Below are 15,636 nucleotides of genomic sequence, written 5' to 3'. Positions count from 1 at the left end.
GTCACGAGCGAGGAGGTGGCGCCACCAAGTGGCAAACCTCCTAACCCAACCAGCGTTGGCTAATGCCCCAAAATGCTTCAATGTGCTCCACAGTCTAGCCTCCTTTTCAGTTCTGTTCTACTGCCGTTCTCCCCGATCGAAAAAAAGTGGGAAATCGAGCCCCCTCACCCGACTTCACCCCTTTCCTGCAGGACTGTAGAAACCATGCCATTTTTGCCTGCCTTCGTGTTTCATTTTTCTTTCGTGGTAATGAATGAAACAATACCCGTGCCACAAGCTCGCAATCTGCCCCGCGTGGAATGCACCACCCCCGGAGTGTCGCGCGCTGATTGGCCGTCCGCTCAAATGTCATTCGTTGAAAATGGCATTCGAGTTGCCCGTGTGGCACGGGTATAATTCAGCAGAGCCTTTTTGATACAAACCATACTCCAAAGAGACATTCAGGAAGTTAGAGCTTTGGACAGGCTTACAATCAATTAGCCTGAACGGAGATTAAACCCACGTCTGGTTAAATATAAGGCTGGTTATTGTAGTACTTTACCTTTATCGAGATTAATGAGACCTCACAAACTTGAAGAGAATGTGACAAAAACATGGCTCATAATAGAACTGATGCAACTTTAATGACCTTCACAGACATTCATAATGTGCTCAGGGTTCACTTTCCACAAGTCAAACACAAAACACCAGCTCCTCCTACACATGCCAAGGTGAAAACTTACATCCAAAGAAAAAAGGCAAAAAAAAAAAAAAATCTAGCCAGAGCAAAGCTTGAAACCAGCACTCCTAAACGATCATGAGACCACTTACCCTACACAGAATACAAGTGACCATCATCGAACGAGTATCAATGCAGGGGATTTGTAAACATGCCTCCTTGATAAGTACCTCACCAAGTTCTTTTCACGTTTCTTTGGGATATTTGTACAACAAATATGATGCATGATTGTTAACGTGAACAGCCTTGTCTATTGCCGAATTCCACTCGTCACGTTTCAACACACTCAAGAGTGATGCTACGGGGACTATAAAATATCTGGAAGTACTCTCAACATTTCTTAAATGTATCCATATTATTGCAATCGCTGCTGTCACTCTCAACAGTACTTATGAGCCTTGTGGACAACAGCATGAGATTAAATGTACCAATGTCAAGCATTCTTTGCCAGCTACAAAATACAGGTATGCATAGGACAGACCAGCCATCGAACATGTTGCCATGAAAGAATGTAGCCCTAATCCGAGAATATTACTTGTTGCTGGGTAAGACAGCAGAGAAATTAAGCTTTGCTGTTAGAAAACAGGGCTCTTTAGAGTTTCTGAGAAAAATATAGGATCTGCTCAGTTTTGCCAATTGAAAGCTTTATAGATAAGTGTCTCAGACGGGCAGATATACAGTGCCTTTTTAATAATCAGAGATATGCAACTTCCCACATTACCTTGGTTTCAATAATCGAGCATCTGCTTGCCAAGCAAAAAGAAGAAATACCGGAGTACCAGTGTAGTTAAAAAGCACTAGGGATGTTCCAGGCTAATAGATTATATGCAATGGTTACAGAGCAGAGAGAGTAAGCCACGAGGTAGCTCTAGCTGCAGATACTGGGCTTGCTAGAACCTATGCAAGACAAAGTCAACACTAACAAACACAAACAATAACTTCATGTACTTTGTTTCTAGATATACAGTCATATCACAACCAAAACAACCAAAACCAACATTACATCAGAGCAAAAACCAAATGCAAAAGCTGTAAACGTCACCACAAATAGATGGCTATACATTAAAATTGTACGAAAACTAGTGTACAATCCCACATAACAATTACAAAAAGCAGCACAGTTTAAAGTACGCACTTCGAACTCTAGCACAGAGGGAGGCAGCCTCCCCACGTGCTTCATGAGGCCACCTCAAGTCATAGCAGTGGCCAATCACTTGCATAACCCAGGAGTGTTCAGAGCACCCATTCACATCACTGAAATGAGATCAATAACATTTTTTCTGATTTTCACACTACGCCGCACAATGCGAGTGATGCTTAAAAAAAAAAAAAAAATGTACTTCAAGTGGACTTTCTTAATGCTTCAGGTGAGTTCAAATGCAACATGAGGTAAGAGAAGCTGGTTGGAGGTACTCTAATACAAATCTCCCAAAAAAACCTCAAACTGGCCGTCTGTCCGGGGCCTCCCAGGAGATCTGCTTCGAGTCAGCTGGGTGTAGTCTGAGAGGCCAAACGGTATGAATGGGCGACGAACAATGAGAGCCCCATCAACGCGACACTGTCGCGGTACGGGGCCAAGAGGAACAAACGTCTGTAAAGGAAGTCCTTAGAGTTGTGCCCTCGGGGAAGAACAGCCAAGCTGCAACCAATCACACATGAGAAGTCCACACTTTTCACGTCTTATTGCAGCTTCTCAAAGCACACAAAGGCAAGTGGCATGCTTAAAAAATAAACGCCCCTCTGCATTCAATTTTACCTTCCCAGGAGAGGCGAAATTAGCCAGTAGCTAACCAAAGTGCCTGTCTACATTCCGCAGCACCCAGGCACTCTAAATGGCACAGGGTTCATACCTTTCCTAGCTTGTTTCGTTACACCAAATATGGCGGAACTAGTTTTGTTCGAGCTCTTGCTTCTCAAAATGAGCGCCCGACTAAAAACGTGCTGGATCCGCATTTATTATTCCTTTCTTTTCCAAAGGCAGGCAAAAACAATTTGGTTCCGACGCATCGGTCATTCCCTCGCCTCTTCGCTGTGCCACGGCTGAAGCTGCCACCCCGCGGCATCTCAATCCAAGCCGGGTGATTGTTCTTTCCCTCTCTCATCCCAGCTCGGCCCAAACGGATGTTCGAGAAAGATGGTTCTCCGGCTCTGGGGGCAAGCCAGGGCCCGGTGCGTGCCGGTACCAAGGGATGAAGACCCCTTTCGCGTGTGGTTCGAGGTTCGGCTGCTGGTGCAGGGTGGTGGTGCACTGGTGTTTGCGTGAGCACGCGCTGGGGCACTTGTGGCCCCGCCGTCGAGGTTGCCGCTTGCACTGTGCGTAAGCCGCCCCCTTCACGAGATGTTGGCCCACCGGAGGAAGGCCGGCAGGTCCCGGACGGGCACGTGGTGCGTCAGGGCCTTCACACACAGGTTGCGGTCCTCCGTGATGAGCACAGTCTCTCGGTACAGCTTCACCGGGGCATCTGGTAAGGGGGCCGAGAAGAGGCACGTGAGCCACTTTTGCAAATGCTTCTCCAAGGAAGCGAACAATGAGAACTGAGCAGGATCACTATATCGGTTATATAAAAATTACTGGTTGAGTTACAACCGATAGCGCCAAGTTCTTACGTCATTTAAAAATCCCGTTCTTGGCTCGGTACTGCTAAACACTGACGTCGGGTATGACCAGCATTTATGTAAAGTGCCCTTGCCACCCAGCAAACTGCTAATAAATGAAAATTAAATAATTCATCCACCCATACATATAGTATCTATGATGTCAAGAAGAAAACATGAAGAAGAGGACATTTTAAGTGAGAAACTTGATGCTCAGAATTGGTAATGAAGGCAGCATGGCCTTGCAACTGTAGAAGGTTGGTGAGCTGGGCTAGTTGGTAAGCATTATACATGGTTAAAGTCAGCGAACAACGTAAGAAAACAGTAGAAGAATACAGAGGACAGGAAAGAAACTGCCTTTCTTGTCTCATGTATTCTTCTACAGTTTCCTTACATTGTTCACTGACTTTAACCATGTATAAGGCCTTGCAACATGTGCACTTTTGCCGGAAAGCCCTGGCTAACAAAAAGTTAGGAAACTATCCCTCACTCATTTTACTGTTGCAGTAGGGCAGTAAGTCTCCATCAAACTACCCAGAGATTAGCAGCTTCTGTTGAATAGTCAACACTTTATCCACATTCTTGCTAGCACTGCTTACTCTTACTTGCATTGCATGATTGCAAGTGCCTCTGAAAATTTGGATACAAACACTTTGCTAAACGTCTCCGATGCATCAGTCATTTAATGCCTCGTCCTGCACCAAACACCGGCATGTTGTACATTTCGACAGCAATGCATAGAGTGCAAAATATATTATACAACTTGCTCAGTTATACTGTGCACCGAAAAACCTCAGAGAAGGTGCTAGTGAATTCCAGAGCAGTGGAGGGAAAACTTTGTTCAAGCAAAAGCCAGTCACCAGCTAAAACCAACAAGGAGACTTGTGCCTGCAAGTATGACCAGGACCTTATAATGACATTTATACAAACCATGCTTCAGAAATGCACAAAGCAAATTTTCAATGCAGGATTTTATCATTTTATATTCCGTTCGGATACATATTCTGTGTATATCGCCGGTGCCAGTCACTCATGAATGATGATAAGTCCGAACAGAGGAAGCGCTTGTTTTTTTTCCTTGTACAAGCATTTTTTTAGCAGAAATTATGCATCAGTGGGCACAATCATAAGCCTGGAACACATGTACAAAAACATTAAAGAAAAGCTTACTGCTATTTCTGGTCAAAAATTTGCTCACATAAAACGTTTTTCTAAAATGCCATTTTAACAATTTTCTAATCTTCCAAGTCCTGTCCGATTTGCGGCTAATTTTTCGTAAACATATTCCAGCATTAGACGCAGACTTGTAAGTAACTTAAATTCACCATGCTCAAGTTACGGTCTATTCACATGGTGCATCTTTTAGGCGAGTCTAGTGCCGCGAAACTAGGTTTCGGGAACCAGATGCACAGTTTGAACAAGATGGGAAAAGATGCACGCATCGCAAAAAGGGTGCGCGCACTCTTCGCTCTTGGAGCAACATTTCATAGAAACTTCACCGAGGCCTGTCAATCACCCCAAGAAACGAGGACGCTGCCAATGGCCGTTCGATATCGCTGAGACGTTGAATCTTCGAGGCGGAGCGAGTTTTTAGAGGAGCCTGATTTTTGGACGATCCTGTATTCGAGCCAAAGCCGGAAAAAGAAAGCAAATACGATGGCGAGCGACGAGTGGAGAAGCAATGCATACAGGCAATACGGGTTGGCAGTGGGGTGCAGACTCCTGAACAGTTGTGACGAGTACAAGCACTGCATATAAACGTGATGACTAAGGATAACTGATCGTTCCGTGGTGCAAAAAGTTTCCGAAATACTTCGAGATCACCTGCTCGTTGTTCGATGTTCGTGGTCTTTCCCCGGTGTGCCAGGCTTTATGGTAAACCGAATGAGCCATATCCAAAAAGTTTATTGCGCAATATTAATAAAGCAGACAGTCTCTTCATGCTGCGTGTACTTCATATTATTTGCTGCGAAATGCTCTATATCCCCGGTGCAGATGGCAAGGTTGCAAAATCCTCGCAAGTCAATACGACACAGATTTTAAGCATCAAAACTCGATGTGCGAGTCCCAATGCGAACTAGCAGGTTGCGTAAAATCTCGGTTTCACGAAACCGTTGCACATTACTCTATTTTAAACAGATTCGGGAATAACTTTGTGCCTTACAAACACTTTCACAAGATAGCATTTAGCACTCTCACAAGATAGATTCAGGACTCCAACTTACATACTCTATTGGAAGATTCTTACACTCACCTCTCAAGTTACTCTTGCCTTTTTAACACAGAATATGTTACTTGGCTCGCTCCTAGCAGTTTCCAGTTTTGCGCTCCTGTTACAGAAGACTATAACAAGAGTGTTGCATTGGTGCTCGACTGTAGCTCATGTTCTCACTGATTAAACGTGAGAGCCAGTTAAACCCCTTTGCAATACTGGTGTCCAGTCTATGCCCTATACTGGCCATCCGCTAGGTGACCTAAAGACAATCTTGCACCACAGCCTCACCATCCCATCAGCAACATTTGACTATGTTACAATAACTGCATTCCAAACCTTAGCTGAGTAGATCCAAGTCTTTCCCGCAAGTTCGTATCACGCGATAACGCAGATAGGGTGATGCTGGACACAGGTATGGTTTTCAAATGCCACAGTGCAGACCATCACTCTGGAGCGAGTTGAGTCAATTTTGGAATAAGGCCGAAGCGATGCAATTTCGAGCTACTCTACAAACAGGCCGACCTCACTGAGTGTCCCAAGCATACGTGACGCCACTATAATCCACAGAAGGCAGGCTCCAGTGCACAAGACGGCTCGTACCATCTCATGCCCCACTTGTACGGACCTGCAGCGGGGTTGTCGCACGTGCAGAGAGGCTACGGTTTCCACGACGCATGCAGCATAATGAAACTGATTGGTGAAATTGGACTGTTGATTACCAAGATTCACGCAAAGCACAGATCGAAGCAGGGAGTTGCAAATTAGCGGGGTCGAAAGTGGGGTGTGCGCCTGCGAGAGATGCAAATTTTGCGTTCCTCTCCCACTAGAGCGCTAGCTTTGACAAAGCTTTTTTTCAGAAACGCCGTGCACGAGGACGTTCGAGCCGTCGGGGCATAAAATGCGCACCAAGTTCTTCCACACAACGTCGTGGCAAGGCAACAAGATGCCTTCCGAGTCACCACTGCCTTTCTTGGGAGGCAGGAAGGTCGGAAAAATGACCAACTTCTAGCGTTTTGGCTGAAAGGCTAATAATAACAAGGAGACAGGTTAACCCCGAGCTTTGCACTCCAGAGGCCGAAATTCTGTCGGTTGAAAGAAGTTTGAATGCGAATGTTGAGAACCATGTGGATATTTAAGTTTACAAACCTAAGATATAGTAAATTATTAATGCTTTAAATGTTGCATTCCATCACATTCTAACATGTTACATTTGCCTCGTAATAATAAACCCTTCCAATACTGCCACTTTTTGTTTTACTTTGCGTTGTTCACCATTATTTTTTGGTTGTAGACTGCAGAACCGATAGACCTTTCGCTAAATACCCGAGCACCGAGAGAATGGTGGGAATGTAGGTACATATCTTGCCTTTCCTGTATAAAAAGCTTGAAGTAAATAATCAAAATAAGGCGCTGAGGAAAATCATACGAAGTGCCATTTGTTTTAAATTTTTTGCTTTCGAACAGTTACTGCTGCAGGCGCAGCAAGTGTCGCTACGTTCTTGGCATACTCTTTGAAGCTTGGGTAATTCGGCAAAAGGTCTATTGTAACATGAGAGCTTCTTCAAAGCAACAAGTTAGTTTACCAGTATTTAGTATTCCACTCAGATACTTGCACAGGACTGTGCAGATGTGATATAATGGCAAAATACCATGACGTTTTGGCTGGACTTCAGAACACATACAAATTTTGAGAAGATTCAGCTCAAAGGTCGAACTCAGTGGTGTCAGTAAAATTGCGAAGAGAAAGATCAAGATCTGAAACATTTCTTGTTATTCCTTTTCAGCTACCGTGTTTGCACGATTCTAAGGCGCCCCCGATTCTAATAAGCGGGCAATTGAGCTTTCAGATATTCAGAAAGTAAATTGTGGCCAATTCGACCGCACAGATAAAATAATGAAGATTGAACACATACCTCACGGAAAAATTTTAATGAAACAAACGCCAAGACAAAAATTAATGCCTAGTACTAGTCGCCGTTGTCAGTGTCCGACAATGGTTCTTCCCTGTCCACAGAGGTGATCCCTGCTTTCGTCTAAAGCGTTTTTATTGGTGCGCTTCTTGCGCTTGAACGAGTGTGCGACCGTTGCCTTTGGTACGGTCGTCTCCCAAGCAACACTTTGCGAGCGCGTCGAGTCGCTGGAATTGTGAGGCCACGCAGTGCTGCTCTGTGTTATCTTTTCCCGCCAGCATGACGGCCTTTCGTTTAAATAAAGCCTCCCAGTGGAATTTCTCTTTTCCATGTTAAAACGGCGAACACGACTCTGTAGATGCGTGAGAATGAGCGTGATATGAATACCGAAATGGCAAATGTAAACAAATGATCACGATGGTGACGAGTCTAGCCACCTTAAAGCGAGTATTGAGTTTTCCTTAACGCGTATGTAATTCTGGGCACTGATTTTGGCAAAAAAAAGTGTGCGTTACAATCGTGCAAACACGGTACATAGGACAGCGTTAAAAGCAACAAATACAAATATCATGTCGAGCTTCACAACTCTCCTGAACATCTAGATGTTACAGAGATAGGGGGCAACAAGGGGGGGTTTCCCTTCCCCAAATTGTTTACTAGAAATGTTTGAAATGTCGGGTGGGGTCATTGTTCTGACGCCACTGGCCGCGATCCATCTGCCTAGCCTTTGCAACGAGCCGCCCAGGGTACCTGGACATATTGCAAATAAAGATTTTTCTTATTATTATTATTGTTATTTGTTGCACGAGCCGCATCCTTTATCTGTGTAGTTTTAAAGGAAATACTGCGATGAAAAGGCCAGCACCATCGTGAATCTACAGCAATTTGCAATTTCCATTACTTGAGACAAGTGATTTACAGTGATCTCTCATTAATACGGATTCCGTTAATACGAATACCCTGCTACAAGCATCTTTGTCCCGTTTTTATTTTAAAAAAAACTCGCATTATGAAAACTTTTCAAGGAAGTGTCCATATTAATGAGGCATCACTGTACAGAGGCAAACAGTAACACTATATATACGAAGTGCCCCCAAAACATTTACTCCCTTTTTACATCACAAATGAGAAGAATGCGTAGCAGAAGACCCCAAGAAAAAGTGAAAAGTAACTTTCAGAAGATTTTGATGTATGGCAGCATTTCCCATCCTTAGAAAATATTGGTCTAACTTAACATTTTAATGCGAAGTCTATCCATTCCTGTACAGAGGTCCTTTACACTTCATTTTGCTGATTTCAGTGATGGATGCAGCATTGGACTTTTTTATAGCAGGTTTTGTAGCAGGAAAAATGTTGAAGTGGAGCAGTTATTGACCCCTTTGGAGCGGATACAAACATATGTTAGCGTATTACAAAAAAAAAAAATTAATTGATAATAACATTGCTAAATGAGTTAATCATTGATAATGATTAAAGGTTCATCCTTGATATAAAGGCATATTACTAATTGCTTTTTGTAATAATAATACATAAAAACGGTCATTTAAAAATACAAAATGGACATGCAACTTTCTTTTTAGAAACAAGGCTCGGGTCAAAATAGGTTCCGTTTACACTAAAAGCCATTAAAAAATATATAGATATATGGAAATATTATTTATAGCAAGACACACTATGAGACAAAACGTCAGTCCCCATTTTACACTCATAGTTTATGTAGCCTGTCAGTACAAATCACGTCGAATTCGGCAAAACTAGCATGACCGCTAAAATGTAAATCAATGAAAATATGTTCCACCAAGTTTTATGAACCTACCAAACTCAAAATTCAAGAATCATAAACTGAGAAAAGTCACCACCCCAAATACAAAGAATAATTGGAGTTGTGCTTTAAAAGGGACACTCCTCTAACTCTGCAAGAATTGGAGCCTAGGAGCTACCTTGACTACCGTATGCCTTCAAATAAAGGCCGGCATTTTTTTTTTTTTTCTCGCTTTTTCGGCAACATTTTGAAATTTAGAGGAATATATTAATTTCCGAGTTGATTGCGCTAACCCCTGCGTCAACCGCCGCCCCTAGCACACCGATTCGAACTGGTGAGGCTTGACGCACGTGCACCTGTGCAAGGCCGATGAAGGTCGACGAGAGCAACGTTAGTGTCATGACAGGGAGGCATGTAACCTTCATGTCGTTTAACATTAGTGATGACCATTATGAGGAGCCTATCACATTAATTAACAGTCTTCAAAAAGTGCTTGTAACTTTCTATTCAAATAACATTATGGACTGGAAGTCCAATGCTAAAGTTTAGTGTTAAGCTAGCTGGTACCTAAACTGTGCAAAAACAAAGAATGACACCAAGAAAAGATGCACAGAGAGCTGAAATTTCTTCAAATTTTTGTACAATACGTGCAGAAGGATGCAAACTCAACTGGCAAGAAGGTAACAGGGAAAAATTAGGATTTAAGCTGTTCCACTGGGAAAAGGAATGTAAACAGAAAGAACTAAAAATCTTCCCTTTCCAAGAAAGACGGCAATGGTTAGGTGCTGCTTCAATCCACGTACCTGGCTCCCTAGGAAGCAGGTGTTCGGTGCGGTCCTTGCAGAAATGGAGACAGCTGGCCAGAATCAGGTCGTCATTGGTCCCCTGCAAGGGAAGTTGCAACACCAGTGATCAAAGTGGCATTTGACCTTTTGTAGCAGACAAAATATTGGTTTGGAGCACCTAGTAATGCATTTGGGGCAGATCACTCTAAATTGAAAATGTGATGGCGTCACTAAATGAGTTCTTACCAAAATGATTTGGGTTCCTCTTCTATACTGAAGCATATTACTTACTATCTTCTGTAGTAACAATAGACAGGGCGAAAAAGGAACAGACAGCCTTCCTTTTGGAAATAAGTCTCAGGTGAGAATAGCTACAATGGGTATTAAAAAAATGGTTGAAAGATGAACCATAGTGCAGTTGATATAAACCCTCTCTCCCCCTAACACTCGGTAGATAACTTAGCCTGTAAATATAATCCCTGCAAAATGCTGGCAAAAGCAGCATATTCGCAAAATCATCTATCCATAAAAATATGTCTTCAGACCCTCCCCATCTTATACGAACACCCAACTCAAGACCTTAATATCGTAAACTGCACAATAACTAGCCAATAATATCATAAAAACCTACAGCTGTGCTTAATATTGACGATGCACTTCAGCAACGTTCGAACCAGAGTTAGGTCAAAGTTCGCTGCCCTTTCAACTGACTGCCGTATTCATTCCAATATAGACCCCAATGGTTTTTTTTTCATGGCACAGCTTTTGAAGATTAGAGGTCAACCTACACTCAAGACCAAAGATGGTCGACCTGTAATGTAACTGAGCATAATTTCCGAGCCAATCGCGCTATCCCATGCGCTCACCCATGTCAACCGCTGCTCCTAGAACTACGTTGCAAAGCGCTGAGGCTCAACGTGTGTGCACAGGTGTGAGGTTGTGAAGGTTGACGTGAGTGGCGCAGGTGCCACGGTATGTAGCCACGGTATGAAGGCATGTAGCTGACATGATAATCAAGCGATATCATGAGGAGTAAAAGAACTCTTGGTTCTGCGTCATTACAACTATATTGCAATTGTTTTAGAGACTTTTAGCTTCCGACAATGCTGACACCGTCTGAAAATTCAGACAATGACGGGACCAGCGCGGTTGACATGCAATATCTACACTTCGTTTCATTTTGAGTCAAAGCACAGGCGACACTACGAGCCAATGGGAGCAATCAGAGAGCGTCAAAAAGTCGATATTACAGCATCCGTGACCTTAGCCCTTTAGCTGAGACTGCTGTCAATGCCTCAAGCACGAGAACACGAAGTCGCTGCTTTGAGACATTCTTCTGCAGAACGAGAGTTTGCGCTAGAAATTCAAGTCTCAAAGCCAGGAGTGTGGGCTACCTCGAGCTTGTAGCTTTGGCCGCAGTATATCTGTACGTGCTTTTTCATTGGCTAAACTAAACAATCGCAAACGAATGCTCCTAGTCTCGCTCTTTGAGTATGTGAGTTTGTGATTGTATGTGTTTGAAAATTCAACTCTGCTCTGACCCAAGATGCAGCTGAGTATAGGGCGGGTAGAGACGCTGTGAACAACATATTTGCACCATTTTTGCTTCCTTCTACTCCTCCGAATATTAAAATCGACCAATAATAAAGAAGAAAAAACAATTTGTTCCAGCCTTCTTTGCGCAGTTCTTAGCGAAAATAACGCAAGATGTAGCAGACTTTCGCTCGTGGCGCAAATGGCGCAGCACTTCCATCACTGCAACGCACAAATATTAGGAGCTTAATCGTAGGAAACCAATAAAACGGGGAGAAAGGCATTAGGTTCTGACAGGATGAGAACAGCAGGAAAGAGTATCAGTTGTCTCGCCTCCAGTGCTAGCTTCTTTCCTTCGACAACGCTTAGGCAACTCGTGAGCCTTGAGTGTGCATGCGCAGCCAAAGCGCAGCGAATAGCAATGAGCGGGTGCTGGAGGCCGGATGTTTGAAAAAGTCCCCCAGCAGTTCACACTTTATCAGTGACTATAGTTGGTACATGTTTTACCAAAGGCAAAATAGCACTAAAATAGATAGAGGACACAGGGAAGAGTGTGCTGGACAAAGAACACAAGGGGCAGAGTGCTGGACGATGGACACGAGAAACAGAGTCTGTATATTTTAGGGCTTCAGAAGAACAATAGTCGGAAGAGCTAGAATGTACGCTCTATGCCAGCTACATTGCCTACCTAATCAATGAGTACTAAACCTTCAATAAAGTGCCTGGTATGTTCCGAGAGAAAAAGGTCTTTATACTTGAGACTACAAGGTCCTCGGTAAGCTCGATTCCGCGAAGAATACTGCAGCTCTCGTGCATTCCAAATTGATTTTGACGGTCTTTGAAGAATGCTGACTGAAACATTGTAGGTAAATTCAGCTGCTGCGGTGTTGAGGATTTCATCGTCGTATATTAATTTCGGAGGCATTTCGTGACTTCATACAGCATTCACAATCACCAGTCTCGCTGGCGAGAAAGAAAAGGAAATCTCACTCGCAGCTTTGGATTCAGCTCGGAAGACGAGGGAACAAAGTTTTGGTTTCACAAAACCCGCTCTGTGATTCAAGAGCATTCTCTAAATAGTATGACGATTCATTTCTGTCGCCACTGTGCTCAGTAATTTAGCTGCCTTAGAGGGGACATCGAAACAAGCCACACATCTGCCGTGACGACATAATGGCGTACAACACTACTTGCACAACCAAGAACCAGCTTGCTGGAACAGAGAGAAGTTGCATCACACTAGGTGATCCCCCCTACAAGCAGTACTTACTACTGCAGATCAATGTAACAAATATTACAAGACGTGCATATGAAAAAATGAGCGCCTCCAGGGTAACTCTTACAAAATAATTTAGATACAGCTGGCATTCATGAACTGCTGAGCTGCCTCCATACTTTCCCTGGAAATAAATATTTCCAAAGTGTCAGGAAAGAAACATCTTTTAAACATTGCAAACATTTTATCAGGTCAGAGCAGTAAACATTGGGCAAACAGATTTTGTTGCTCCACCTAGGTGTCAAAGTGGACACTTCTAGAAAGCCAGCAGAGGGTTTCCCACCTTGTTGTCGGTGACGTCCTCGCTGCGGAAGCTGATGGTGTCCATGACGGACCCCCTAGAGGTGATGGCCTTGAGCTTGGACTCCCGGTGGTCGAAGCGCTCCTCCAGGTAGCTCACCGCTGCCCTGGCTGCCAGGGCCACCTTTTGTGAGTGGTCCGGGCTCTGGTGCGGACCCTGCCGGGTGCCCCGGGCCAGGCCGTACAGCTCGTTCACCACTGGACAGAGAGGGCGCCATCGGGGTTGGTTAGCAGCCGTTCACGGTTACGACACACCCGGCAATAGTCTGGCTGCAACCATTCAGGGGGGAAAACGGGATGGCAAAACTGTTCATGGTAGGATTTCAAGTGAAATGAACTGTTGCTAAACGGGTAAGCATACCAAGAAGACAAATAGTGCTATGGAAAAGTATGAGTAGATGAAGTGCTTATACTGTTACTTCTACTCATCTTTGTGCATGGGGCTAGCTGAGCTCTTGCATTTCAATTCACTTTTAAAAGATTTCAACAAATAGTGATGAAGAAAGAATAAACAATTAACATTGGGACAACACAACTGCATCTTTCAGAAGCATGAATGAAAGATGTGGTTATGTTGTCCCAGTGTTAATTGTTTATTCTTTCTTCATCCATCACTTGAACCAACACATTCTTTTCCCAAGTATACCAAGTAACGAATAGTGTTTAGCTATATCTTCCTTCCTCTAATAAAAAGAGAGGAAGGAAGTGCTTCCCTTGAAGGTTCCAACAATTCAACATGTAAGTGCATTGCTGCTTTTTCTAGTAAAAGAAAAAAATATATATTTACACCCGTAAACAATATTAATGCAGAATGCTGAAAAATAAGTTAGTGCCCTGAGGTGATGCCCATGTCAAAGCCTACTTCTCTGACAAGCTGCATAAATTTCACCGTTTTTTAACTTTATGGAAACATGTATCAGCTCGTTTCAAAGTGTCCTAATTTTTTTGATAATTTAAGAAAAAATTACCTTAAGATAATCTAAATTATTTTAGAGCTAAGGTAATTTAAGATAAGCCTCCAGGTACTTTTCAGCAGGATTGAAACGAACTTGACCAGGTCTTTTCCTTCTATAAAAGTTACACAGCAAAACTTTGGTGAAAATCTCTATCTTTGCTTTCATACATTTCTGCAAACACCTAATCTTAAATTCAGGTTTGTTTCCAAAATTAACTCTTCTACCATTCACAAAAAGTGGTAGAAGTGCACGAACTGCAAATGCCATCCTGCAATGCAAGGTGGTATTAGTTATTTTGCTTATAATGTAATGTATTGCACACCAGCAGTAGTCAGTCATACCTTTGCTGTTCATATTTTTAAGATAAGAGCAGTGGGTTCCAAATTCTGCCTCGGCTTAACCTTTTGGAGTCTGGCCTTTTCTGATGGTTTCGCAAAAGCATCAATGGAGCAGGTCATGTCCTTGTACAGGTCCCTTGCAGATAAAGACAAACAAGAAATAATAATATCCCCATTGGTTGGGACAACTGCACACAACATGGCACCATTTGAAGCCAACTGCAAATGAAATGTGGTCAACGATACCACAGATAGTGTGTCCCGGTGCTGACTCCTCTCATGTTACAGTCAAGAAACAAATATTAAATACTCTCATAATAAGTTTCAAACTGCCTTAGACAAGAAAGGTGAATTTTGAGAAGTTCTGCTACCAGAGAAACCTACGTTCATACCCATTATGACACTTCTAAAACCTTTGCAGTTGAGTTCAAATATTCAGAACGACTTTCCAAAACCGTGGCAACAAAATTGTATATTTGAGATACAGGCAAACGGATGAGTTTTCAATGGTTCCCCTAACAGTCAAGAACGTTGTTGGCCTTGCAAACGGCCCACTCCAATCTAATGAAAGTAGTGGGCTCCGGGAAGCAACACTCGCGCGGATCGCTGTTCGTGCATGGACCCGCCAAAGCCCCTCTCCTTCTCCGCTAGACATCACGTCCAGGACTCGACTTTCCCGTCCTCCGATGGATCCGAACGTCTAAAAAGATCATTGCCGGACCTATACGGGAGATGAAGGTGGAGGGGGGCAATGGTGGCGGTGGTGGTAGGGGGGAGAGATTTTCTGCCTCCGCCCCGTATTGCTTATATTAAATGTTTTAAATGTCTGGGAATCCAGATTGATTCAAGATTGAAAGAATTCTAAAAACGTCCAATATGACACCCCAAAATTAGGCCCATATTATATGGGTCTAATTTTGGGGAGTCATATTGGACGTTTTTAGAATTCTTTCAATCTGGAATTTAGAGAAAACGTCTATCAGGACGACCATTTGAATACCAACCAGGTCGCCCGGAAGCGTCAGCTGCCCTACTATTCGCATGCCTGAATTCAAGACTAGGGCCAAAGCTGCACCCTCCGCGCTCTCGGTGCGCGCTGTTCTCCGATCAGACAGAAAAACGAGAACGCGAGCTCAAATCCTCCCAAAGGTATTTCCCTCGCGCCGCACGAGCGCAGGCGGAGCGGGACCCCCATCCCTCCGTTCCCCCGAGAAGTGGCCAAGCACTATCAGGTCCCCGCCCCGAACG

The 15,636-nt window shown here is 43.6% G+C and overlaps 1 protein-coding gene across 1 annotated transcript in view; it reads right to left on the bottom strand.

Annotated features, from left to right (window-relative positions):
• Positions 1 to 598: 598 nt before the first annotated feature.
• Positions 599 to 15,636, bottom strand: part of LOC8032135 (telomerase-binding protein EST1A) — a 93,051-nt gene continuing 78,013 nt past the window's right edge. Inside the window, exons 12-14 of the mRNA XM_029973279.3 lie at positions 13,078 to 13,292; positions 10,004 to 10,085; positions 599 to 3,180 (exon numbers count right to left, since the gene is read on the bottom strand). Coding sequence (XP_029829139.2) covers positions 3,050 to 3,180; positions 10,004 to 10,085; positions 13,078 to 13,292 — 428 coding nt within the window. The 3' untranslated portion in view covers positions 599 to 3,049. The remainder of the gene's footprint in view (positions 3,181 to 10,003; positions 10,086 to 13,077; positions 13,293 to 15,636) is intronic.

Source organism: Ixodes scapularis, unplaced genomic scaffold (genome assembly GCF_016920785.2).
Source record: "Ixodes scapularis isolate PalLabHiFi unplaced genomic scaffold, ASM1692078v2 PGA_scaffold1__304_contigs__length_218370807, whole genome shotgun sequence".
NCBI lineage: Eukaryota > Metazoa > Arthropoda > Arachnida > Ixodida > Ixodidae > Ixodes > Ixodes scapularis.
The sequence above is the reverse complement of the archived record's forward strand: the minus strand, read 5'-3'. Positions and strand labels throughout refer to the sequence as shown.